General features: G+C 33.2%; 2 protein-coding genes across 8 annotated transcripts in view; one reads left to right on the top strand and one right to left on the bottom strand.

The window, feature by feature from the left end:
• Positions 1 to 10,950, bottom strand: part of LOC120341885 (band 3 anion transport protein-like) — a 43,055-nt gene extending 32,105 nt beyond the window's left edge. For 3 of the 7 annotated variants that reach the window (XM_078110358.1, XM_078110360.1, XM_078110359.1), the window contains exons 1-8: positions 10,630 to 10,950; positions 8,881 to 9,013; positions 7,200 to 7,319; positions 6,471 to 6,595; positions 3,913 to 4,023; positions 1,825 to 1,933; positions 534 to 650; positions 16 to 142 (exon numbers count right to left, since the gene is read on the bottom strand). In XM_078110358.1, coding sequence (XP_077966484.1) covers positions 16 to 142; positions 534 to 650; positions 1,825 to 1,933; positions 3,913 to 4,023; positions 6,471 to 6,595; positions 7,200 to 7,319; positions 8,881 to 8,899 — 728 coding nt within the window. In that variant the 5' untranslated portion in view covers positions 8,900 to 9,013; positions 10,630 to 10,950. Of the gene's footprint in view, positions 1 to 15; positions 143 to 533; positions 651 to 1,824; positions 1,934 to 3,912; positions 4,024 to 4,876; positions 4,958 to 6,470; positions 6,596 to 7,199; positions 7,320 to 8,880; positions 9,014 to 10,629 lie in introns of those variants that run through there. The other 4 variants (XM_078110361.1, XM_078110362.1, XM_078110363.1 and 1 more) reach the window with 4 other exon arrangements.
• A 7,279-nt stretch (positions 10,951 to 18,229) lies between these two features.
• Positions 18,230 to 25,150, top strand: part of LOC120341895 (uncharacterized) — an 8,738-nt gene continuing 1,817 nt past the window's right edge. Inside the window, exons 1-11 of the mRNA XM_039410468.2 lie at positions 18,230 to 19,002; positions 19,289 to 19,585; positions 19,893 to 20,086; positions 20,758 to 20,878; positions 21,113 to 21,350; positions 21,688 to 21,810; positions 22,355 to 22,545; positions 22,639 to 22,788; positions 23,031 to 23,114; positions 23,533 to 23,691; positions 24,586 to 24,703. Of these exons, the coding sequence (XP_039266402.2) occupies positions 18,868 to 19,002; positions 19,289 to 19,585; positions 19,893 to 20,086; positions 20,758 to 20,878; positions 21,113 to 21,350; positions 21,688 to 21,810; positions 22,355 to 22,545; positions 22,639 to 22,788; positions 23,031 to 23,114; positions 23,533 to 23,691; positions 24,586 to 24,703 (1,810 nt within the window). The 5' untranslated portion in view covers positions 18,230 to 18,867. The remainder of the gene's footprint in view (positions 19,003 to 19,288; positions 19,586 to 19,892; positions 20,087 to 20,757; positions 20,879 to 21,112; positions 21,351 to 21,687; positions 21,811 to 22,354; positions 22,546 to 22,638; positions 22,789 to 23,030; positions 23,115 to 23,532; positions 23,692 to 24,585; positions 24,704 to 25,150) is intronic.

Raw genomic sequence — 25,150 nt, 5'->3', positions numbered from 1 at the left:
AAATCATGTTTATACTTCTTCTCTTTATCTGATCCTGATAATGCTGCGGCGGCAGCGGCTCGTGATTTGATAGACTTCATGTCATGGCTTGATAAGTGTGCCGCGAGTGGTTTGGAATGATGCCTTTGGCTTCTTCTGTGAGCTGATAAAAAACACTGACCTTGAATGAACGAAATATGACAACAATACAAAAACGAAAAAACTTTTTCGATACCACGTTTTATATTCCTTTCATCCGAATAAGGCTCTGTACAAGAATTCAATTCAAGGAAAAGTGTTAGGCTACTATATATTTTTCTGGTTCAACAACCACTGCCCAACTTAATACACCTCGGGTGGGGTGGGCATTAAATTTGGATCAGATATTTTTAACCAGCATAGTTAGGGCTGCTAACGTTTTGATCACTAGAAAAATTTGTACAAAACCAGAATATATTGGCAAAATAAATGGATAATGCTTTCATTGCTTAAATTTATGATTAGTTTTGTTGGGCCTTACAATATAGTACATGACACACGATTTGCAAACTTACACGAATAATCTGCGTCATTATATCGCTGGTCGTTGTAATTAGACACCTCTGAGGCAATATCAGGATCACCAAAATCAAGCTGCAATTTGAGAGGTTCGGCATACGGCCTGGTAGTTCCTGCAAAACAATAGAGATAGTGAAAACAGCTCTATGAGAAAATCAGTTGACGAATTTGTGAAATTTCGGTATATATTAGAGATTTATCAGTCCAGATAATAGAGATAATGCATCAGATATCTATTGCTTGTTATATGCACAGTGTTAATAGAGTCCTGTTACAAACATTACAATCAAATTTTGCTATGAAGTCAGTTTTCAATATATCTTAACCATGTTTGTTTAATTTTAATCTTGGTCTATTTCAAGTTTTACTTTATTTATCACATCTTTCTTCAAAGTCTTCAAAGTCGCCCCATTATTTGCGCAAAGCACATCAAAGTTCTTTCTTTCACCTAATTTAATACAGGACTTTATGAACGCTCTATGGGCACTGACCGCTGATGACCATGGTAATTGATTATATTCAAAGCTCTTATAAAACTCATCAATAGTCGTCCATAATATATATCACCGAAATGTTTCTGGTGGGGTGTGGCTACCAATTCAAATTCAAACTTTCTTTGGTGCTTGATAATAACTTCAGAAAATCTTTACGATCAACACTTATTGAGTGTTCCCAGAATTTTGAAGATGAAATCAAGTAGGGTGCTTGCTTTATTGTTTATTTTCAGGAAATATCGAAATAAATCTGTCTTTCTAGTATCCCGTTCTTGGAACCGCAATATAATAATAATATGATTGTAATCAATATTATTTATAAATATTTATGGAGTCATTGAACAGATTTGTATGGGAATTTTTTAATTTCTGTTTGGAGATCCCAATCTTATGGAAAAATCATAACTTTTTATTATCTGATTATTTAAATTCTTTGGATACTTCTTCTGCTATAAATTTTAGTTATGTCCAATAAATACAGATAAAGAAAAAAATTCAGTATAATCAATGTTATTCAGATTTATTTCAGAATTATGTAAATGTATATTCCTGTAAAATTTGTCACCTCCATAGCAAAATCATAATCATGTAAAGTTTCGCAAGAAATGTTTTATATTTCAAGGATTTGCAATGGGAACTACTGAATGCAAGGCAAAATTTTAGAATATACTGTCTTTTACATCTTTTCAGGCATGGACATTCACAACTTAATTTACGTTCATGGCTGATAATGTTGTAAGTAGAATAAGTAATACATTCTCTTCAATTTCAATTCAAATTTGAGATTTCTTACCAGAAGCCTCATCAAGCACTTTATCAATTTCATCAGCAAGACCTGATGGCCGTCTATTAGCTCTTTGAGCCGCTGCCATATCAGCTACAGGAATTGCACTTGATCCTCTCTGAGAATAAAACATTAATAATTGAAAACTCGAAATCTCAAAATTTCTTTAAATTACTCATAAAGTTTGTATTGTATTACATGAAATTTTTATTTAGTTGCATTGACATTCCAATTTATCATCGACTGAACTAAACTTCCAGCTATTCTACATGCATTGGTGTTACAGATGGCCGAAATCAATTAATTCGCTAATATGTGTACTTTCATATAATATTTTAAGTAATATTTCAAATATTAAATATCCAACAGATTCAAAATTTGGTCATTTTCTGAGTGAAAAATTTACAGGATTCAGTTTAAATAAAAGTAATGCAACGTAGTTGAAATCAACATTGATTGATTTTTGTTTTTACAGCATCAACGTGGAATGAAGCCAATTCGTTTGGTCATCCCTGCTGCTGGTATATTGTATAATTCTGAAAACTACAGAAATCTTAAACTGATGAAACCAACTAATCTCAACCCAACCAAGGGCCCTTATCAACTTCACTCTCACTATAGGCAAATACATAAGATTTAATGCCAAGTAAAACGCACAATTTAGAACTAAACGTTTAGAAAGCAGGAAATAAAAATAATGCAGAATCATAAACAGCATCACATTAAGATAAGAAATGGATTGAAACTGATAGTACAACTAATCAAACTGTAGGAGATTCCTGAAACTTCTTCAATTCTCTCATAAAACTGTATTCTTTAAACATGCCGAAGGATGATTCAGGACAACAAACACTGTTCAAGTATATGCACATGAACTTATGAGAGTAGAGACTTCCAACAAACAACAATATTCTAAATTTAATAATCTCATTACTATATAAATCACATGGGCATCACATGACATAGGCTACTGAATCATTTATCAATTATCTTAAAAACTACTAAGTTTTTGAAAACTTCTTTAATGATGACATAAATGAACTGACACTACTCACGAACCTATTAATAGCAGCATGTAAAACTACTATGGTTGCATTGTCAAGGTCAGTATTTGAAACAAGGCAAATATCAAATAACAGAAAAAACTTATACTAGCTTCAACAAACCCACAGAGCCAATAGATGTAAATTAAATCAATGGCAGTGCATGAATAGCAAAGCAATCTGAGATAAGGAAGCAAACAACGATTAGGAGTTTTAGATTTTTATAAGCAATAAAAGTGGCAGCAAACACAGTCCACTATACAATAGGTGAGTCAAGGTTTTAAAACAGGAAACGGGTCGTGCACTGAGCAAATAGGATTTTTAACTTGCAAGATATCATACATTGCAAAATCGATATGAAATTTTCATTTGAAGTGGTCTGTGCAATAATTCAGAGGCTAGAATCCTCTTAAACTAATTTATATCTATTAAAATTTTCATTCATACCAAAAAGTTAAAAAGCTATCACGCCAACAATATGATTCGGCAAAATAGTAGTTAAAAACCCATATTTGTTTAGAGTATTTCACAACTTTGCACAAAACAAGGGCTCTATACAGACGGTCCATTTCAAATAACAGCTTTATATAATTATGATTTTCCTCAATCTATACCTAATATTTGACCTTTCTCCAAAATTAAAGCAATTGCGAACATTCTTCCATCCCATATTATATTACTATCACAATAAAAGAGTCTCTTCTCTGCTATTGTAACATAAATCAAATAAATCTTTTTATACTTATCTACATTAATATAACATTATACAAAATCAAAATGAAACTGAATGAAACTAAATGAACCCAAAATTTAAACAATTCTTCCATCCTTCAATATTACTATCACACTAAAACAGTCTCTGCTTTTGTAACATAAATTAAAAAAATCCTGGCACTTTTATACTTACCATAACTGCTTTAATAATATAACATTATATAAATTTAAAAAAAAACTGAATAAAATTAAATAAACCAAAACTGTATACAAAAAAACTAATCAGCCATGCTCAACATAACATACTAACGTACTAAACTGATTCACAACAACAAGCTACCATTTCTGAACTTTGCCTTCTGGAGTCTTGTTGAAAGCTTTCTACTCTTCTAGTTGCTGACCTCAGCGTATTATATTCATTACTGTGCAGTATAGGGGATGAATAAACCTGCTAAGATAATTTTTTTCTGTTATTTTATTAAAAAAAAAAATTAGATTCAATGGTCATGTAAATGCTACCTAATTTTAAAAAGTTAATCTAAATTCACAATCGAACGAAAAGTTAAAGAAAATCAATTCTCTAAATTAGATATTGACTCGAACAAAATAATCATTAAACAATTTGTTAACCAAGCGTATACCGATTGACATACCGGTAAGTCACTACTTTTGCATTTTCACTAAATACTGATAAGCATTTAAATCAAAAAGTTGAAAATAGCAAGCCTTCAAATCATTGTTTGTTCGAAGAAGTTCCTGACAATTCAAGCAGACCAAAATGCTGTTCAATAATACCTTGGGTGAGATTGTCATCAATATGCAAAACTCTCTCACCCAATAAACTACCGGTATATATTTCGTAAAATATTTATAGTAACAGACTAACAGTAACATAAATTATCAGTATTATTACATTTTAAACTTGTATTTACATTTCAAAAGTAAGAAAGCTTTCTCAAACTGAAGAAAAACAAGTGAATCACAATTTGAAAATAATTGTCAGCTAATGAGTGGGGTAATGTACATGGGATTGAATAAGTTATAGAAAAGTAATCAACAACACACAAATGTACGGTAATCATTAAATAACACAATGTTGACATTCCTGGTTTAAATCTTGGGTTCAAATCCCATACCCACCACCTCACCCAGCGTGTAATAACTTAGGTAGACAACATGAACCATAAATATATTGGTCTTTCCACACCATAGTAGCTCCTCCGTACCTAGCAGCGATGACTTATGCAGACTTTGTTCAAAGCAAAGCATGTGTACATGATACAAATAAAATAGGACTAATTTACCTTTTTCGCATGAAATCCGTTGACCAACTTGGGGGCATAGGTGATTTGAATCGCATTGAAAGCCATTATTGGCTCAATATATAATCTTAAACCTAAGCTAAAAGCCCAATATAAAGCTTGGTAAGCATACAGTATCAGCAATGACTTCTTTGATTGTCAGTACCACACTTACAAATGAGTGCGATCAGCCTGTCCATCTCAAGATATATGTGAGTGAGGAGGAATGTTTCAAAACAACTATATTAATTTTTTATTCACAATATGTTCCGCAAGTAAAAAATTGCATATGTGGGCCTTGGATGAACCTTATTTAAAGGTGATAGTACAGTTATGGCCGACTCTCTAATACATGTGATTTCATAAAAATTTCAGTATGGGTTATGTCATAGCATGCAAATATTTTTTGAAACTTTCCATCCATGAATCACCGATTTAGTAACATATTTTTTGACCCTCATTGACCAAGTCATAAAACCAATGGAAAGTTTCAAAACATGTGGTTCTAACGTCAAACATTATGTTTTCTTTTATTGACTCAGTGGTTAGAATTCCAATAGGGGGTGCTCATTTTAAAAAATTCTAAATTCCATAACATTCTTGGTTTACTCATTTTGATCGGGAGCGTAAAAAAATAATGCATTGTGCATCCTAATTTTTCTTGCTTTTAGTTAACTCTGAGCTTGAGACCTTGCTTTTCCCATAAATAAACATATCAAACAATTTATAAAAAAAATTGTGAAAATAACATACAAAACAGAGTCAACTGACAGTAATCAAAGAACCATGTTCTGTTTACGGTAACTGAATCCATAGAAATCACCCAGAAGTTCTCCAACTTTATGAATAAAATTAAAAAAAATAAAAAGACAAATATATTCCATATCAAATGTATTCCCTAACTATGGAAGATAAAATACAGATCTCCAAGCAGGAAAAATGGTATAGGATCAATATTACAACATGACACTGATAATGACACAACGCAAATACATGATAAAAAGGCAAATAGTACTTGTTTGTTCAGTATTATTATAAATAACTCAGCACATATTAAACAGCAAACATAAGATGTAAAAATAGACTTAATATTAAAAGGAAAATGTAAAAATTAGCTGATCAGTCAAGGATACACATCAACAATACTCTCCATCCTCCATCAAATATAATAAAACTTGATTCAAATTGAACAATTGCTAAATTAGATCACATTAGATGTAAATTAATTCTTGCTATGCATAAATGCTTGGATGCTTACACAAATAATTTAGGAATTGCTACTGAGAAGAACTGTCTGTACATGTGCAAACTGTCTGGAACTGTCTACTAAAAATTTCCATAATGTTTCCTAAATCTTGTTACACATAAGCAAATTACACATCCCCGATTTAAATCTTATGCATCCCACCTCACCTAGGGTGAAATAAATTGTTCATGCAATGCTGAACAGGAAAGATTCCTGCACTTATAAATAAAAGTAGCTTCTTAAATATCATTAGATATCAGGGACTGCCTGCATAGAGCCTTATTTAGAGCAAACAAAGTGAATAAATGTTATATAAAAAATAAATCTATTTTTGACTTTTGAAGTTCTTACCCGCATTACATCAGAAGATTCTGGTTGGTCCTGCATTGACATTAAATTTGCGAAACTTAGATGACTATCCATTGGTTCTGATACAGTAACTGCCGGCACATCATCATGATGAGTTGAAGTAGCAGCTAGAAAAAGCATAAAAAAAAATCCTGAAAACTCGATTGTGTATTTAGACTGAACAAAAATGTGAAACACACCATAACAAAAAATACCATACATATAAATAGGAAATGATCATGCAAAATGTTCACAATAGTATATTATTAATTAGAATTTATGAGTAAATACAAGTGGAAGTGTCACCCATGCAGCAAAATAATTAATTTAAAAATGTAGTTAATCGGATAGATAACTATATCCATACATTTGGATCGAAAAAACTAAAATCTTGGCCAATTGATCAAGATTAGCTTTTTTAACAGACAAAGATATTATATTTAATAATTTTTTTATTAGTGTAATTGATATACTGCGTTATTTAAAAAAAAAAACGAGAGAAAGAGGATTTCGTAATGAAAAGAAGATGAACAAACTACAGATGACAGACACATAGCTTCACACTAAACATCAAGAGCGGACCATCACCGACTACTCAATAGGCCTTCACATTAATAATAATGAAATAAGAAGAATAATGGAACCATAACAGAATAATCAATGAAGCACTCACGGACAGTAATCTACAAGAAACATGCAATGTTTGAAAAGGCACTAATGATGCACAATTACCTGGCGTGTAAGACATCCCATCACCATAAGAAACTTGGAACCTAACTGGGTCGGCGGTAACCTTATCTCCAGCTATAGGAGAGATGTGCATTTGCTGGGGTGAATCACCAACACCCGGGCCTGAACAATAAAAACACCCGCCTTCACCATATCACACTGCACAGTGCACACCAATAATATATCTGCTTATAATTAACAGTGGTATTCAATTTTTCCAACCAAAATAATTATGTCATCTAAATTACACACAATTTGGGCAAGATCATTCATTAAACTATTGTAGGAAAACTTGTTTATGGAAATTTTAGCATTGATTTCAGCAAAATGCATTCTCAACCCAGGAAATAGCCTAATAGACTACCTCAGCCTTGAGGGAAAAAAGCGAATTATTGTATAAGATGGCAATGGCTTTGAAACTTGGGATAAAACTTTGCATATAATTGTGTGCTGAACAAATGTTTGGTTTATTAACCACTAACCACTATAAATAAGCGTAAACAGCAAAACTTGAGTGAAAAACAAATGTGCACAATAGTGGAACAAATAAATGTTTGTAAAGGTGAATAACGCACAATGCTTTTGGATAAGGGAAAATATTTTAGGTATCATAGGTATTGTCAAAATATGACAATAAAATATGACACATGTGGAATAATAAGAAAAATATTCCTCCTTTGTGTAAATAAGTATTTGAAAACAGTCAGAGAATGACTTTATGGCTCAATGGAACTTGGAAATCCCCAGAGAAATACTGAGCCTTGCTTGCTAAACAACATTAAAGTTGTTTGTGGTTAAACCGCACAAATATTTGTATGGCAAATTGTTTTCTGCTTTGCAGATGAATAACACAGTATTATCATGAGCAGGAGCTTGAAACCTCAGATTACGAAACGATGATTAAAGGTATAAACTGATGAATTTATTTCTGGGAAACCGGTTGATTTAACTCTTTATTAAGAGTATATAGATATCTATATTTTGTATTTAATTTTTTCAAGAAAGAGCTTAGTGGTAGTCAATGTATAAATATTTTGACATCAAGCTGGTCTATGATTCAAGGTATAGTATTTGCTTTGTGAAACCATAAGCTATAACTTCCACAAGAGTAATTGCATCATCTTTGACAATGCTTCATATTGCTAATTAGAAATGGGTACTCCTGCAATGAGAGCTTGTGCACCTTCTCATTATTTAAAAACAAGTACAATTATGGCAGTTGTTTTCATGTAAAACCTTCATCGGTGAATATGTATCCAATTTCTGGAAAGTTCCATAATGCTGATGTAGTTTTAATAATCAAGCATAAGATGAAAAATGGATCACTACAAGATCATTAAAAACTCATAAAGTTGTGGAATATCTTCAAATTTTACGGTGAATTTTAGGTTACTTTTAGGTTACCTCTGCTCTAAATCAAGACTAAATCAAAGTTACTTATGCTCATTGAAATGAAAACCACCGATGGACTGAATCATAAAAAATCATTAAAAGTCCGAGCCAAAAACAATTCAACTACAAGACAGAAATAGCATCACGATCTCCAAGCAAGAATTGGCAACTATATAAATATATTACTGTGTCTTATAATATGAATATTTTATAATAACCAGATAATGGTCTTGTACAATAGTTTGAGTAATGGGTTTGAAAGATTACAGAATAATGGCCATTATGTACTTACCATCAATTCCACTAGCCATTTTCTATGTCTTCGAAGTGGTGTTTTGGTCCAGAACTTATTAAATTGCTGCAATTCAGTAGAAAAAGTTTTCGCACAGACACAGTTTCTATCCAGGTAAAGGAATTTACAGTCTCTGGAAGAATAAAAAAAAATGTGTAATATAAATTTGGATTTTACCAGTTTTCTGAGATAGCGATTGTTGGAGATGTTGAAATAATACAAGCAAATAGTTTGCTACTCCAATATGATACACAGACGCTTTTACACTTTTTGATGCATGAAACCTCATTGTGTATACCTACCTATTTTATTTGATGATGAATTTTGTACACATTAGCATACACTGTCATCTAATTGAATCGGAAGGTGAAAATTCGGTAATAAATTTGGAAAATCTAATAAACATATGTACCTTTAAAAAAAGGTGTTTATATACTCGAGAAAATTTATTTTATCATATGCTTTATGATATTATATACACATTAGCATACATGACATCGTCAATAAATAGACTCGGAAGGTGAAAATTTGGTATTCAATTTTGAAAAGTTATTTAACTTAATATGGATCTTCAAAAAAAGATGTTTACATTTTTTAAAATAATGTATTATATATGATAATGCAAAATAGTAAAATATTGCTTGGACAAAAGCAAAGATACAAAAAAATGTAAGTAATGTTCGAACGATATGATGGAATAACGAGATCAAAATATGCCATGCATTCCTGAACAATGATGCATGCACTACATTAAGCATTTCAAAGTTCAACATGGGGTTAAGTGTGAAATAAGATCATGGAGTTATGCCAAAATATCACGAAGAACCAGCTACTATTTTAGTACAAACTATTAATAAAATCGCCATGAACTGTAAAAGCAGTAAGACAAAGCTTTCAAGCGCAGCAATATTACAAAAACTATGTATAGCAGTTGATCATTAATATTAAATAGGAATAGCACAATGGATTTAAAGAGAAATCTGATACTATCCATAAATTAAGAAAACATCAAAGTGAAATATTGTATTTCATTCATACCATAATTAAACCCTTGATAATAATGATTATCTATGTTCAACTGCTTCAATCGAATAAAATTATTGAACTTTTTGAAAACCTACAATAGTGCATGTGATCGATTTATTCATTCATAATTTTGATAATTTGAACATTTCATCAATGACTACTCTCATCCAAAATGCCTATATTGAAAAATATAAATCACAAGAAATAACTTCCTTACCTACTGTCTACATGAACACTGCTGCAAAATGACACTTCAAAAAGTAACTGTAGTGAAAATCTCACTTATCTTGGCATACCATTGCAACAATCAAAATATAATTAGCGCATCAGAAGTGTGAAATGACACATGATGTTAAATTTAGATTATGTTGAGAAATTAATAACCAGCTGATTCATATATATTGAAACTAACATGGCACAAAATTGTATCATTAATGTCTAACTGCAATAACGTCACAGAATTAGAAATCTTTAATTATGAGTAATAATGAATGCAAAATATGACTTAAAAATGAAGTATCAGTGAATATTTTGAAGCAGTTGTAAGATGGGAAAGAATGTAGTATAAACTAAATATGAAATTGTACATTTTACATTGTAATATGTTGACAAAATAAGATCATACCGCCAATATGAATCTCCAACCTCTTTAAAAAAAATTTATTGTCAAAACATTCAAACCATATACTAGATATGAAATATTAATAAATCTATGTACGGTACCTGATTCTGCAAAAACCCTTTGACCATATAGGCACCGCATTCGGAAGTGACTCTTTTCGGCGCTGCGCGTCGTCTTTGGTAGCGATGATGAAAAAAGTGAAGGTGAGCTTGTGTCCTTGGTTGAGGCAAAGTTTTTCCTTTGTTTGATCAGGTACGTTTTCTTTATTTGAGCATTTAAATTAAATTCATTAAAACGATGTGACCTCTAAAAGCACAATATATCATCTCCCAACCCACCTACTGAGCAGCTTTTGTTTAACCTCTAGATAGCAAATATATGACAGATAGTCCTATTTGCCCTGAAATCGATAAGATACATAATTGTAAAATGTAAAAGATGTTCAGTCACATGCAGAAGATAATGACTGTAAAAATGATAGGATTTTCATTCATTTTTTATATGCTACAGATTATTTGAACTTTTCTCAGTTTGCCTCTAGCTCAAAATTAAGACAAAACTAATATATTTATCTAAAAAAGGTTGAAACTTGATAGTCATATTTTTCAACAATAAACTATCAACACAAAAAGCATTCTACTCAAATCATAAGTGGCATATTTACGGCAATTGAGATCTTAAAAACAAACAATGTTCCATTTAACAGTTTACAAAGAAAAATAACCTATGACCTATTTCAATTTTTTATGCATCTCTTAACCGAAACCCCGACCTCAGGCACATAGTTTGGTTACGCGGATTTGTGATACGTGCATCTTCTCACGGCAACAACACATACAGCATGTTTCTAGGATATTGTATGAATTAAAGCTATACGAATAAATAGCTTTCAACCTTGTCTAAAAGTCAGAAAAAAGGGATTGTCAAACTAATAAATTAAAATATTGATCTTAAATATTATATCACTAATTAAGCAAATATCACAGTGATAGACTTTTAGAGCTTCCCTTTGCCTATTATGAAGCTATTCATTTCCACCGGCTGTACTTAAAAATAAATAGTTTGTTGTTTAAGTTTCAATATATCATAACAGTTATGTGTGCATAAATATGTATTACAATGGTCAATAATACTAAATAACTAATGAATATTTATGATACTACTCCCAAATGGAAAGTACAGCTTTCTCCCCTAGGCCATAACACCAAAATTAATCCTCTCCGGGGAGGGAGTCCATCCTGGTTGGTAAATGCTTCTTCTCGCCCAAATTGTCAACTTTTATAAAAACAAACAAAATCATAAAAAGAAACACTCAAGATGCACTAAAAATATATCTTAGTAAATTCAGTTTGAAGAGATTCATGATGCTGACTTCAATGACCAAAAACAAAAGTTAATAATTATTTAAACTTGTTAATATAAACATAAATTCAAGTACTAGATATTGATTATTGTACTACTAGGCTAGATAGTTACACTCAAATTCATAATGTTAGTATACAGACCTACGAGCCCTATTTATTTTATACGCAGGAAATTATGAAAACCTAGAACACAATACTTCATAACCAACTTACAGCTACAAAACTTGTTGACAAATACACTTGAGGTAGTTGACAAATATTAAACAATAAAATAATATAGGGGTATTACATAAGAGATTGGACAATGATTGATACAAGATAAACTGACTGTTACTTGGCACAGAATAGCATCTTGAAATGTGAAGTGCCTTTGAGAGATAAGCTGCTATGAAAACTGCTGACCAGTAAACATACAATGTTGGCTAACAAATGTTATTTACTGGAATTAATACACACATTTGAACACTCAGCAAAATCATTAATAGCCTATTAGTTAGCCCATTAGTTCTTACTGGCAGTAAATAATAGAATAAATATACCAGTATAATCAGAAAATTCAATATTTGAATGATCATCAGCACTACTGCAATCTTACCCTATTCTACCCCAAACTTGCACAACAATACCCAATAGGTTGCAATTTTTTGGGTTTCATTACATTTTGGTGCAGAAGCCAAATGATTATGGTGAAAAGCATACCTCATGTTCAAGCTCGATATCACGAATACATGAATTTTCAGGGACAGCTATTTGACATAAGTACTTCTGGCTTTTTATACAAATCATGGCTGTATGGGGAACCCAGCTAATTTCAAAAAGTGTTCAGATATGTGATAGTATTCTCAGTGAAATTAATATATAGTTGATATTGCTGAGGGTTTGTGACATATTAGGGTTCGTAACTTACATAAACAAGTGTCAATTTTGAATTTGGGACTCTCCAACTTGATTGAATTAGGCTTAATTTTCGATATTCCAATATTGTGAATAATGCATGAAAATATTATTCCGACAAAAAACATTTTAATCAAATGAAATATATTTTTTATGACGAATGGAAAAATAAATATACTCAATGAATATCCGAATATTGGTATTCGGAAGAATTTATAGCCAACCATCTTAGTCACACTGTCTTGGTATTTACTCTAAAAGCAAAAAAAGATAGTGTCTGAGCAAATGATGTGGCTTACTGGCTTAGGATAAAAAAAAAGTATTTAATGACCAAGCTAAAATAAACTTAATCTTGAGCGTATTTCGAGCCCTTCATCAAGCTAACCTTCCCTGACCTTAGTTGAATGAAGATAAAAAGGATTAATTTGCACTCATTCTAAAATATTAACGTCTTAAGGGTCTTTAAATACTGAAATAAGGGGGTTATTCATGACATTAGTGAATTGTGCTGTACTGTCATGGAAGGTCCAGACAGCTGGCCTAGATTGGATGAATTACAGCATTAGTAATAAGGGTTAGCAAAGAGCAGATTTGTTTCTTTATGTTTATATCACTACAAATTGTATAGCCCAGGAAATATAATACAGGAATAGAAGAGCACAGGTGTTGTTCAGTTGTTGGAGTTTAAATTGGATTAATACTATATTGAGATACTCCTACCGCTGTACAGGTTTCAATTAAATCATTTACCTTTGGGTTTTTTGTTTTACCTGAAAGTTACAACCTTTCATCTTCTACTAGTTAAATCCAAAGTGCAATACGGTATCTGAATACTCACTCTCTGACTCTTGAAAGTAAAAGTGTACGCCGTACGGTATCTGACCTCGATTTGCAAGGTTTAAACTTTTCCCACAATGGCTTTTTTCCGGAAATAAGCTCTGGTCGTCTGGCAGACTGCGGCACTGTCAAATGCGACAAGCGCAAGGCATCACCGTATACAGGTATAATACCAGAATACAGTAATAACTGAATGAGTTGATTCTTGATTGCAATGGTGATTTACGACTGAATAAGTGCAGCAATTTCCTCGCACTATGACATCGAAATGAGAGCGAACAGCACTTGCTGATACCTGAGATATTTCGAGATTAGCCCGTAAATAAACACAACGCTGAGCATACGAGTAAAATGACGATTTCGAAATGGAACACATGGATTTAAATAAACAAATTGAATCTCTATCGCCTCTTTACTGCAAAGTTTTATGACGAATATCTCTGAACGCGGGGAAAATCGAGGTGAAGATTGTCACCGACTTATTCTGAATACCGATTGGATTACGCCAGGGGCGTTAATGGGGTGTGCCCAAGATCGCAATTTTTCGATGCAAAACAACATCTCCCGTCGGTCACGTGCAAAGGAAATTCGCGGCGTTATCTACTGCGGAGGGCGTTGTTTGTGGGCGTGGCAGGTTGTAACATAACAATATTTGATTGTCATTTGCGGTTTACACTCGCAGGCAAAGATGTGCAAAACTGCTACTTTTGCACAATTGTTACTAATTGCTCATTTCAATTTTTGACTGTTATTTTCAACTGCTACTTTTGCTTTTACTTATTTTCAACTGCTACAAGCTTTAATACCTAGAAAGCAAGTATGATTTGTTATTTAGTTTGTATGTTTTTCTATGTTAATGTAAGCCAGTAAACATAGCTATTCAACAAAACACCACGAAATACAAGAAAGGCACTGCAACTAATACAATGAAATTTGAGTCACAGCATGTATTTAAATTACAGTTCAAGAATTCAAATGAACAGTTTCGCGGCTTTTTTATCAGAACGGATCACCGCGGCGTGAGGCGTACGCTTCGTTTATGTATTGGCCAACTTCCACCAAACTTCCAAAGCAAACGATCTAGCTTTGCCGCTTGAAAATCTTCCGAATTCCTGCGCACAAAATCTGATTCTCAAACTAGGGTTTGCTTTAAAATTAATTACTTTCAAATAAAAGATTTCATCGAAAACTAATCATTGACTTCAAATTAAAATGCGGAAGTCTATTACTTAGTCGAATGGATTTCCCCGTGTTTATTTGTGTAGCGTTGACTAATCTACAATATGCAAGATGCATAGTGACGCAACAGTTAGCGTTTTCGCGGCCACTCGGACACTTTTCACTTGGAAAGATTTTAGACATGGCTGTCTGTAATCATTGGCTTGCTTCCGTGGATTTTCAGTTTTTGTCGCATTTCCGAATATTATGTATAAATCAAATAACTCAATGATTATTTTAATTTCTAGAGCATTTCAATTTTGTTCCAGTAATCGAAATAGTCCCGAAATATCTGGCGATCATTTCAAGCAGCGACTGCACCTTGCATCCTCCACGATTTCAACCCGCTTTGACAAACTTATTCTAGGAATCAAAGCCAAATTGAATGGCTGTTTGTCCAGGTTGGGCAAAATCGAATCTTTTTTCGAATCGAATAATTTGAATATTTTTAACGAATACCGAATAGTCGAATAATAAATATTTTTTATACATAACAGGGATCCAGAACGTCGAAGGTCGATACTCCATTTGGAAATTAATAGAAACATTGAAAAATCGGCAATAAAGCGTTTTTTTACTGGTTAATGGCTAATTTCATCATAATCGCTCATTGTCTTTGTCACCGCGATCGTTTCCGCGGCGATATCCTAAAGTTAGTATTCTATATATATTCCCGCCCTTTCTCGTTTTTTGCAAGAATAAGGGGTCGCCGGATATCGGATTTTATATTTCTAGTATACCCTTGCGTTCACATCAGCGACAGCTGTTGAATACATTAAGGGCTGATTTCAAAACCAAATTAATTTTATTCTGAGTTTTATCCTCTGCCGTGGATTTGATCTTCCTTATCACCTGTTTGTTTAAAGTGAATGGTAACCGAGATGCAGATATTTATTGAAATAATAATTGAGTTTCTCATGCTTTTCTATGGTGTTCGTGTTATTTTAGTATTAGATAGATGAACCTAGCAAATTTACGATTGCGTGAATCCTGAATGTTGATTCAAAATAGCGATCAAATAAATTTGCAATGCATTAAATAAAGTTGCAAAGCATTTCTAAGCCTTTGTGCTTAATAGAGGGTCAGACGCTAATTATAACCAATTCCTTTAAGTTTTAACGTTTTTTTTTTCAACAAAACAAAACCCCGATGGTTATTTCATAGCTAAAATACTTACTGAGTAATTCTCAATTTTCTTTACGGAATTTGCAAATTCAGCACTTCACCTAATGATTTTGATTATGTCATGACTTAAGGCTTAATTATTACTGCCCAAATGCTTCAAAATTTAACAATTGTAATCATTTTCGATGATAATAGACGCAACAAATCGTGAACGAGTCAGTGTGCATTGTTACAACGAAATTCCCGAATGATTTTACGTTCCACTCTTGGCTCAACGGCCATGCATGGTCGAGTAAAATGTTTACATATTTGAAACATTACTTGGCCAAGGATGAAAGGATCACTGAAACGCTAATACAAAGTGCTTTAAATGGAGTAGGACATGACATTTCATATCTGGTTACAACCTAATGAGTTTTTTTCATACAAGTAACTCATACCAGCTTTTGGAAAAACTTTTGGTCATTTTTAAATCCATGCTATTTATACAAGAACAACAAGAACAAGAACAACATAATATTGAAACGATCGTTATGTCCACTACGTGTCCAATAACTAGAGTTTTCTAACCACCTAAAATCGCCTTTCTCACAATGAAACGCCGAAAAGTCATTTTAACATTTAATTTTAATCAACTTTATGTTCGGTAATGCAAGAAATGGCTAATGACATGTCACCAAGCAATCGAAGTTTAAAATCTATGAAATGTATTTTAAATACCTTATATATCTGGTTTGACGTTTCTAAACTTACGGAACGGTTGGTCCGTTTTTTTTTGCAAAATATGAAATTGAAACCATACGTTAAGTGCAAAGATAAGCATATAACACCATAACGCAAAGACAACGACTTTTCAAATTTGTCCGTTTTTTGACTGATAGAGAGCGATAGAGATTGAGTTGGAGACGCGCGAGTTCGGTGTCCAAGCAGAGCGGCGCAGGTGACGTGGTACCGTATATTTGAATAATATAATACCATTCGAATATTTTGCCCAGCCCTAGTTGTTACGTGTGTTGGTGTTACGATGACTTTTGTATTTCAAATACGCGCTTAAGATTTGTTGCTATTTTACCTTGCGTTGTTTGTGTGCGGCTCTTCATAACTTCGGGGTTTGAAATGCGGCTCTGGGACTAAAAAAGTTTGAGAACCACTTTGCAGTTACTTTGCAAATGACTTAGCTGCTATCTTTTATTATTGTTTGTTACTTTTTAACGAGTTTTTACTTGCACATGCACACCTCTAGGTGACTCACGACCAATTTTTCATGTAGGCCAGTTGTTCTCAAATTGATGCTATTCTGGTGGTACGCAAGACATTCGGTAGTATAGTATAAATTTTTTAATAAAGTTTAGCATTGTTACTGTACTTTGTGGTATAATGAGCACGTTCGGTAATAGTGTTGCCTGCTTCAGAAATACTTAGTAGGCGCTGTCGAATACCATGAAGTAAGCTTGTCATACCTTCCTCAGGATAATATTTTGGTAGGAGACGTTCTCATGTTCCGGCTAAATCGCTGTTGTTAGGTAAGTCGTCATACATGCTGTGTTCCCCAGCATGCGCCAAAGATTTAATTTAGTTATTTTATGGACAGGGATGATGTACTATATTCTGATGAGGCTGACCTGGTGCGGGTGGACTTGAAGCCACTCAATCCTGAAATGCACAGAACCTAAAATCAATTACTGGTATTTTGAAAGCTTTGCATGAAGAATCTTTATACATACTGTACTTGTTCTGACTTGGAACAGTTGCTGTTATTCCCCAGTCCATTGGAGTGGAAGCAGGGCCACATTGAGTAATACAAGATATCCGATAAGCGCAGTTCACGTACGTTGTCCACGAAGCATCTGGTCGATTGCGATCATGAAATTAAAAGACCGAAACTGGTTTATCAGTCCTGTTTTCAACCTGTGTTCATGCCAGTGGAAAAACACGTAAGATCTGTGCCGAATTTTACTCCCAATTTTTCTAAATAGCATTTTGTAACTGTTGGGTATTGTTTACATAAATAGAAAATAATACATTCTTTACTGATTTAAACTTCTTGTTAAATTAATGCGTTGAAGTATCTTCGCAATAGAACTTAGCGGTGCGTCCAAGAGATGTGCCTTAAAAAATCACTTATAGGTGACCGATTTGGCTTTAGATTCAAAGTCGTTTTAATACTTTTTTTTCAATATCCAGAATTTATAAAATATAGATACTGAAAGAGAAGATGTGGTATTTCAGGGTGACGGGAGACGCAAAAAATAATACCAGGTATTGCGCAGCGATACTTTTGATGATGTCTATCGTGAAAAGGTGAAAGAAAAAGGACGAACCAATATGTATACCTCGTGCATTGGAATATTCCGCAAGTTGGAGCTCGTGTAAGAGTACAATGAAATGTAGTCCATCAAGATTTACGGAGGCAATGATAAACTAACGACTATCTTCTAAAAATATCCGATTATCCAGATATTGTAAACATAAAATACTTAACCTCCGGATATTTAAAAATTGTTATTTGAAGCAACCAAACAAATCTATTACATAACACTTTAACAAATGACTAAACCAGTCTGATTGTAAAACTAGGTCCGTATCCCTTTATAATGGTCGAATATTTAGCCATTTGTGATTCCGCTATCTAATCCACAAATGATTTTTCCAAGTAGTACTTCTCACTACATTCGTACAACATCTGGTGTTCCAAGAAACATTTAATCATACGATTTTTCCGGGTGATGTACAGTTTTTCTGATAATATTCAACCAACACGTTATATAAAGAGATACATGCCCTTGGCTAGTTTGTTCCGCGTTTATAAATTCAAGCGTGTAATATCAACCATTTAAAAGTGCCGTTATAAGTACGCTGACGTTACATCATAGATTTAGCGTCAGTTGCGTTGAGCTACGAATGCGTACATTTACCGGCAGTTACAAAACTGACATCTACTATTTGACCAGAGATATTGTAGCCGAATGCAGCATTATGTGTAAATTCGATACCACTACCAAGATCATATTTCTGATAGCGTACATCAATCTAGCAGTAAGTATCATCTCGGCGTATCTATATTTTGGTCTGGCATGGGCCTCTGATAGCGGATATATCGATCATAAATGAGCCGATACCGGCTCTAACTACCAGTCTGTGTATATTAGTGAATATCTTACGCCTCAAGTTTTTAAAATTTAAGTTTTTCAGCAAAGATCATACCTTACATGAATCTAATTGATGGTACGGTGATTTATAATAATATAAATTGAATTGAAATTCGGAATTCTGTACCCTGCTCAATTGTACATATAAAATCCGTTTACATTAATTTATTCAGACCAGTTTTGAATCTCGATATTCTATTCGAAGAAGAGAGACTAAAGAAGATATCAATAATTATATTCAATATCTCAAAGATTACGACGTGTTCTATGTTGATGGTGATAATGGAAACGATAGATTCACGGGGTTAAGTCCTTGGCGGCACGGGTATCGGAGACTCGGTCCTTTCCGTACAATATCTGTAGCGATACGTAAAATACGTATTTTTCGTCGATCACTGTCTCTACCAGTGAAACTTTACATTCGATCTGGATTTTACTTCATAAAGAAACAGATTAGAATGACTGAAAAGGTAAGAATCACACATTATTTTGTATCATTTACCGCTACGGATTCACAAATTATAGATTAGTTATTTGTGAGAAAATGCGCCTGCAATTATTATTATTATTATATTCGGACCTCCTGAAGTATGCACACCAAGATGGCGCACAACCTGAACTCAGGTTTTGTACCATGTTAGGGTTCAGGCTGTGCGACATCTTGGTGCGCATACTTCAGGAGTATGTTATATTCTTATACACACTACTGCACTACGCAGTATTATATATTATACAAGCCGTCAGTGCTTTTTTATTATGTAGTGTATGTGTCTACAGGATTCAAACTTAGAAATACTTGGATATCCATTTGACAATGAACGACCGGTAATAAGTGGAGCACGACGTGTTTGGGGTTCTCAGTTTTTCAAAGTTCATCAACTCGCTAATCTGAACTGGATTTATAAACTTAATTACGAAGGCGGGTGTTCGCCGCATCTCTTTGTCGGAAATAAGAGGATGGTACGAGCCAGGTAGAAAATTATATATATATATATACTATTTTTGTAATAAAGCAGATGAAAATTATTATGTTTAAAGTACCCATTAGAAAATACAACCGGGGGAATTCTTCTGGCTCAGTAGGCAATACAAGCGATTACAAGCCCAGAGTTTATGTGTGTCTTGAAGACAAATTTCTGTGCTGTGTAATATCACCTTGATAACGAAATTATATTCCTCGAAAATATTAGTAACTTGACGTGATTTTCAAAACTGTTATTTGTTATAATTTTCCAAATTATAACTGCATGTGTTTGTTACACACGATATGAAAACATTTGTTTTATGTGGTAATTTACATTTAAACTAAAATTGCCCGCGGATCTTCGCGCAGTTAGGACTTGATAATAGGAGTATTCGTCTAACTCTAATTATTATAACAATTGGAGTATGATAACATCATAAGTGTTGTACGAGGAATACATGAATCTAAATTTCTCTGCCTTTGGTTATATCGATGATTTCAAATTGCAGACAACAGTATAGTTTCAGAAATGTCAACCGGGCAAGTTCATACATCATGTTGTTTGTTAGTCTTGATCAACGTGACGCTATAATTCATATTAAAATTGTTTACGAGGAACTCATCTCTATTTAATAAATGACTTCATTATCATTTCTCTCCTTTCTTATTTTCGTGTAGGAAGCCAAATATATACGAATGGAACGGACGTAATTTAGCGGGGGAAGGCCCATATATGTTGATACATGATGTATTGATTTCAACGGATGAGTGTGAACGTGGAAATGACGTTTATTATCAGGTAAATAAATTTCGTATGGTGTGATGATTCGGATACAATAGCATAACCTTCCCCACTATGAGCTGTTTGTCGTTGGAGGGTGTCTTGAGTTGGTTCATATAATAATATATACATATATTTGAATATAGCGACACATTCTATTAATTTAGCATGATACGTTGTTAGTTTTTACATGTCTAACTAGAGTGGGGATTTAAAACGAACAAACAAATTTTAATCAAAAAATGTATTCAGAAATGCCCTCCGAGGAACAAAGTTGGATTCAGAATGGGAGAAGGGGACATCGTTAAGAATGGAACAAATGAGGATCAAATACAAATTTTAATTTTTCATGCATGGACAGCAGAGCGGGCTTATATTAATCGTATCTCACGAGATAACAGAATCCTTTTCCGAGAATCTCTACGAGAAGCCATCGGAACAAGACCTCGGCCATCTGGCTGGAGGTACATTATTGAAAATTCACATGAAGGTTTGACTGATTTATGCGTAACTTTGAACACTTGACATCACGGAGTTAATAAAAAGGTTCAACTATATTACTAAACTTTATATACATGTATTTCAATGTATGAAGGTACAATGTGATGCATGAAGAATATGCAATTTTAAATTTACTAAGAAGTTTAATGTCATTTTAGAACACGAAACAGGATAAAAAAATAACTTGTTCTCTTTGTTTTGCGTGTTTGTACAAGACACATGAGAAGATAATTAATGTTCAAAATATATATTTGAAACTTGTCTATCCCCTATACCCACTTTCTTTGTTACCAGAAAAATAATTTTCAACACGCCCATTTTTACAGAATTAGACGCAGTGGGAGAATTTTATTGTGATCCGATGAGGAAAGCGTTATATTTGATTCCACCTAACGAAACGTTTATGTCAGAATATGTATATATCGGAAACAACGCACAACTATTTAAAGGTAAGGATTGATTACCGTATTTTACGGAACATAAGTTGCATTGTAAATCCCTTTTTACTCGAAAATCGATCGTGCGCCTTATTCCGGTGTGCGAAATGTATGGATCAGGTAGTGTTTCATGCTTTATTGCCGACACTCAGAACCAGTACCGGTACAATTGTTTTATAAACAAATCGCCGCTTTACGCTTTCTTCGAATAAAATATAATAATCATAAAAAATATTGAGTTATTTTTTATTCAATGAGCTTCATACGGTAACCAGATACTCCTTGAAAACCGTTTGGTTTTATTGGCGGGTGCTAATCTGAGCAATTTATTGACGTTGGTTATTATATCATGGTTATTATTATGTGGTTATTACATTCATGTTTTGATATTTCGTCATGTTTTGCCCATGGTTGTTAATAAATAAAAGATGATTCAAAAATCTTTCACCTTTGAAATTCAAATTTTTTTTCCAACTTGAAATGTAACTTCGATTATCATTTGTTGACAGTAAATTCGATTTCTTCCAGATTCAAAATTGAACCAATTTCTTTTTAGTTGTAGATGCTTCAAATATCACATTCAACGGAATCGAGGTGAAATATACACACGATGACTTTGTTGGATGGTTTAATAGCAAACCCTCTGCATTGGAGTTTGAAAATTGCTCTCATATAAAAATAATGAATTCTGTAATTGGTCATTTGGGCCACAATGGCATCGTTATAGAAGAATCTAGACAAGTCGAAGTAAGTGAACATTTTAATTGTATTGAAACCGTTATTGCGCTCAAGTTTTATGTCCGTTTGATCATCTTTGTTTTCACCTCATAAATTTTGTAGATTTTTGGGAATCAGTTTTATGATATTGGAAACTACGCTGTCAACATTGCAGACACAGGAAAACGAAATTCTATGAAGTCAATGAGATCTCGTGATATTATTGTGGCAAATAATACTTTCGATGGATGTGGGGTATATCATATGCTGCAGGTTTGTTCCCTGATTATACATGAGCTGGAATTCAAGGTTCCGTGTTATGAACTGAGCTCTCATGTGTGATTAGTTGATTACATACAATAGTACTTGATTAAGTACAATATACTTTAATAAGAGAATACTGAATAAGCACAAAATAAAAGTATCATTGCGAAAACGATACATAATACTTTTATGCTGGTAAAATATATATTTTTGATTAAAAATCAATGCAATGTAATTAATATATTTTTCAGCCTTCTTGCGTGCATGTCAGAGGCATTCGGAATATTACAATACTTGGAAATGACGTAAGAAACACTCCTTACGCAGGAATAAAGGCAAGTACATAAAATCATATTCATTTTTTCGACTAGAGTCAAGTGATTCTCAACCCTTTTTCTCCCGTGGCCCATTTTCGTTGCACAAAAATTCTGTGGCCCATTAACTTTTTCATGATAGGTAAGAACTGCAAGAAAAACAAAGAATTCTTTCTGCGGAAATAGACACTTTCACTTTAATAATAATTAGGAGAAAATTACCACCCTGTAAAAAACAGCATCGTTCATTGCTACAACCATCAAATTTACCTGAATTTATCAACAACTCTATCTATTTTTAATAGTCTTGTGGCCCACCTGAAAATGTTCCTGTGACCTAGAAGCGGGCCATGGCCTACTGGTTGAGAACCAGTGGACTAGACCGTGTTTAGTTTTTAGATTACAGAATTTGGATATAAAATTTACTAAATTATTACAGGTAGGTTGGCAAAAATCATTTTCCCCAAAGCATTCCAGTGCGTCACACCCTGTGTTTTACGTAGCAGAAAATCACGTAACCGAGTACGGTCTTGCAATATTGAATGATTTTGCTGGAATATATTTATCGACAAATATGAGAGATTGTGGAATACTACAAGTAAGGATTCATGATATTTTATAATACATTTCATAGTATAGCTAGCTCATTACGATCATTGGCATTGTGGCCGTGTTTAGAGTCAAGATATGAAAATGTCTCAAAAAATATTCACCGGTAAGTGCCTGTAAACTTTTCAAACCTAAATGTTCATCTCAAAAATATTCCGACAAATTATCTTTCAGTATAGATTTTGTGGTGGAAATTATGTCATTTTGTTTTACAAATACAAAGAATATTATAGCCCGATTACAGTCGACAAAGTACAATTTATTATCGTGAATGTAGACAGTAAAAGACGCAATGCCTTTTTAGCGACGCGACTTGTCTGAGAAAATATCAGCATATCAAACTAATGATAAAATAATGTTAAAACTGTGACCACCTACAATAACAATAGTCTGATAATCTTAGTCTATAAAGTCGTTAAACTCATATTACTTTATACTTTATAGGAATGTACAATATAATGTCCACACTCAACCAATTTCCTCCTAAATTAAAATATATATGTATGAAATCAATGATAAAATTGTTTTAAAGTACAGAAAGTTAAAATACGGTAAAATAAATAAGTCAGACAATTATAAATAGCTTGTAAATTGTCCTTGATGTTAATTGTTTACATTGGTCTTTCATATTCATATAGAATGTTGTTGCAAAAAATTCTCTTGTGTCAGAAAAAACTGCCGTGCTGGCCAAAAATTACATATATCTTCGAATTCACACGATTTCTGTAGTAGTTATTTACAAGACCGGATATTGCAAAAATATATATTGTCGTACATTTAGAGAACCTTTTATATATAAATGGCATATTTTAAAACTTTGTGGCCCTATCAGTGATCCTCAACGGAAGAGAACATAGTGTAGATCTACAATATTCTTTTTCAGCGATTGGAAAAATGTCATCTGCACGCATTAATTACAAGAAATGTTGTTCACCAAGGTCGTAGTTATAATTACGGTGCGGCAGGGATTTATAGCGATACAGCGGCTTCGTCTGTAACCGGTAGGTTAACTAAAGAAAAATTACTTTAATAAACGGATTAATTTTTTGAGTGACGAAATGCCCTTGACGAATCTCTTTTAAAACAGTATTATAGGAACTGGATAATATTGGTAATTTTAGTCTTTTGAATCACGACTAATTGTAGAGAGGAGTATCGTAGTATGAATTTTTGTTTCATTCCATGATATCTTCTAAAACTCATGTTTTCGAAATTGTGACACGCCGTTTATGACTTATCCAACTTCGGGGAATTTAAAGAAACGAATTTGACTTAGACTACAAACCGGGCAAACATGGCCTGACGTCGACTCCAGGCTCCGATTTCGTATTCCTGATTTTTGAATGGACAAAAAACCCAATTCCAATTAGACGATAATTTATATAGGCTACGTTCGACCAACTGCTTAAATAGTTACCGGCATGCGAGAGCATTGCATTTAGCTTCAG

The sequence above is a fragment of the Styela clava genome, chromosome 3, assembly GCF_964204865.1.
Source record: "Styela clava chromosome 3, kaStyClav1.hap1.2, whole genome shotgun sequence".
Classification (NCBI taxonomy): Eukaryota; Metazoa; Chordata; class Ascidiacea; order Stolidobranchia; family Styelidae; genus Styela; species Styela clava.
The sequence above is the reverse complement of the archived record's forward strand: the minus strand, read 5'-3'. Positions and strand labels throughout refer to the sequence as shown.